Source organism: Camelina sativa, chromosome 20 (genome assembly GCF_000633955.1).
Source record: "Camelina sativa cultivar DH55 chromosome 20, Cs, whole genome shotgun sequence".
In the NCBI taxonomy this organism is placed as follows: domain Eukaryota; kingdom Viridiplantae; phylum Streptophyta; class Magnoliopsida; order Brassicales; family Brassicaceae; genus Camelina; species Camelina sativa.
Genome location: NC_025704.1, coordinates 8523522 through 8525046, shown reverse-complemented (window position 1 = coordinate 8525046; position 1525 = coordinate 8523522). Strand labels below are relative to the sequence as shown.

Here is a 1525-nt window from a genome sequence, read left to right as displayed (position 1 = left end):
CTTTTTTTTTTTTTTTTTTTTTTTTTTGCGTTTGCAACGTGATAGTTGGAGGATCGAACCAGGTTCTGGTTTAAAATTTGGGACGTTTTTATTGGTTAAACCACAACCACTAGACATTACATGCTTTTATATACATGCATGTCAAATTGATTTTAAACTCAATTTTTAATATTTTAACGTCGTAACTCTTTACTCTAAGATTTAAAGTATCATACTGAACTAAACATAGATGATAGATATCAAGATCATATGTGGTGTATGTTGCATAACCTATCTCTAGAAACATATGTTTTGTGGAGTTTATTTTTTGTTTGAGATTTATTGGTTTAACTTTGAGATTGATGTAAAATGCTAAAAATCGCCTAACGCAAACGCAACCACTCGGTCGTGTTATACGTTCAAACATACACATGTCTCTAACAGACACAGCATCATTGGTCTTAAATCGACAGCGAGTGAGTTTTTGGATTTTACTATTGGTTGGTCCTTACACTTTTTTTGTCTTTTACATTAACCTTTTTATACGCATGAAGAGAGATAGAGAGAGAGAGTGAAACAGAGTATTAAAAGGGTTTTTGACTGAATAATTAAAATGTTACTAAAACAGATTAAAATTAGGAGAGATGATCCACTTGAATTACAGTACTACCCCTACCCTTCAAACCGACCAATACATCTCCACATTTTTCAAAAAACAACTTTTTTTTTTTTTTTTTTAATTTGCTTTCTGAATTTCAATTGCAAAATTCGTTTATATAAATGCGCATATTATGTCGCCTCGGAAGAAATGAACATTATATTTTTGACTTTTCTTCTTCTTCTTCTCTCTTCATTTAACACCAAAACCTTTTTCTTTCTCCCATTCATGCATGAACCCTAACTAAGTTCTTCTTCTTATTTTCTTCATCATCTCTCATCTCTTAACAAGGACTTATTAGATTACATGAACTCAATGAATAACTGGTTGGGTTTCTCTCTTTCTCCTCATGATCAAAATCATCACCGCACGGACCTCGACTCCTCTCCCACTACAACCGCCGTAGATGTCGCCGGAGAGTACTGCTTCGATCTGGCCGCTGCTGCCTCCGATGGGTCTTCTGCCGTTCAAACTTCGTTTCCTTCTCCTTTTGGTGTCGTCCTCGAAGCTTTCACCAGAGACAACAATAGTCACTCCCGAGGTTTTTGTTTAATTTTTTATTTTATTTCTTGTTTTTGTTCATTTTCCCCTTCTTCCAATGCGTAGAACAAAGACCAAGACTCACGCACGTAACCCTATTTTTGTTTTTGCTTATTTATCGATTTCATATCTTTTGAGAATTTCCATGAGTGGGGTTTAGTGCTTGTTCACATCTCATGAATTAAAACTTAGTCAAATATGAACTAGACATATTCTTATTCTCCATTATTCAATATCACTATATGATCACACATATTTGTGTATATATTTTTTAATTTTTTGTCCTCTAAATCAAAATCCCATTTCGTATATAATATGTGGATCTCTTTTTTTTTTTTTTTTTTTTTT

At 33.2% G+C, this 1525-nt stretch overlaps 1 protein-coding gene across 1 annotated transcript in view; it reads left to right on the top strand.

The window, feature by feature from the left end:
* The window catches only part of LOC104770045 (AP2-like ethylene-responsive transcription factor BBM), a 3425-nt gene continuing 2711 nt past the window's right edge, over window positions 812–1525 (top strand). Inside the window, exon 1 of the mRNA XM_010494394.2 lies at window positions 812–1218. Coding sequence (XP_010492696.1) covers window positions 944–1218 — 275 coding nt within the window. The 5' untranslated portion in view covers window positions 812–943. The remainder of the gene's footprint in view (window positions 1219–1525) is intronic.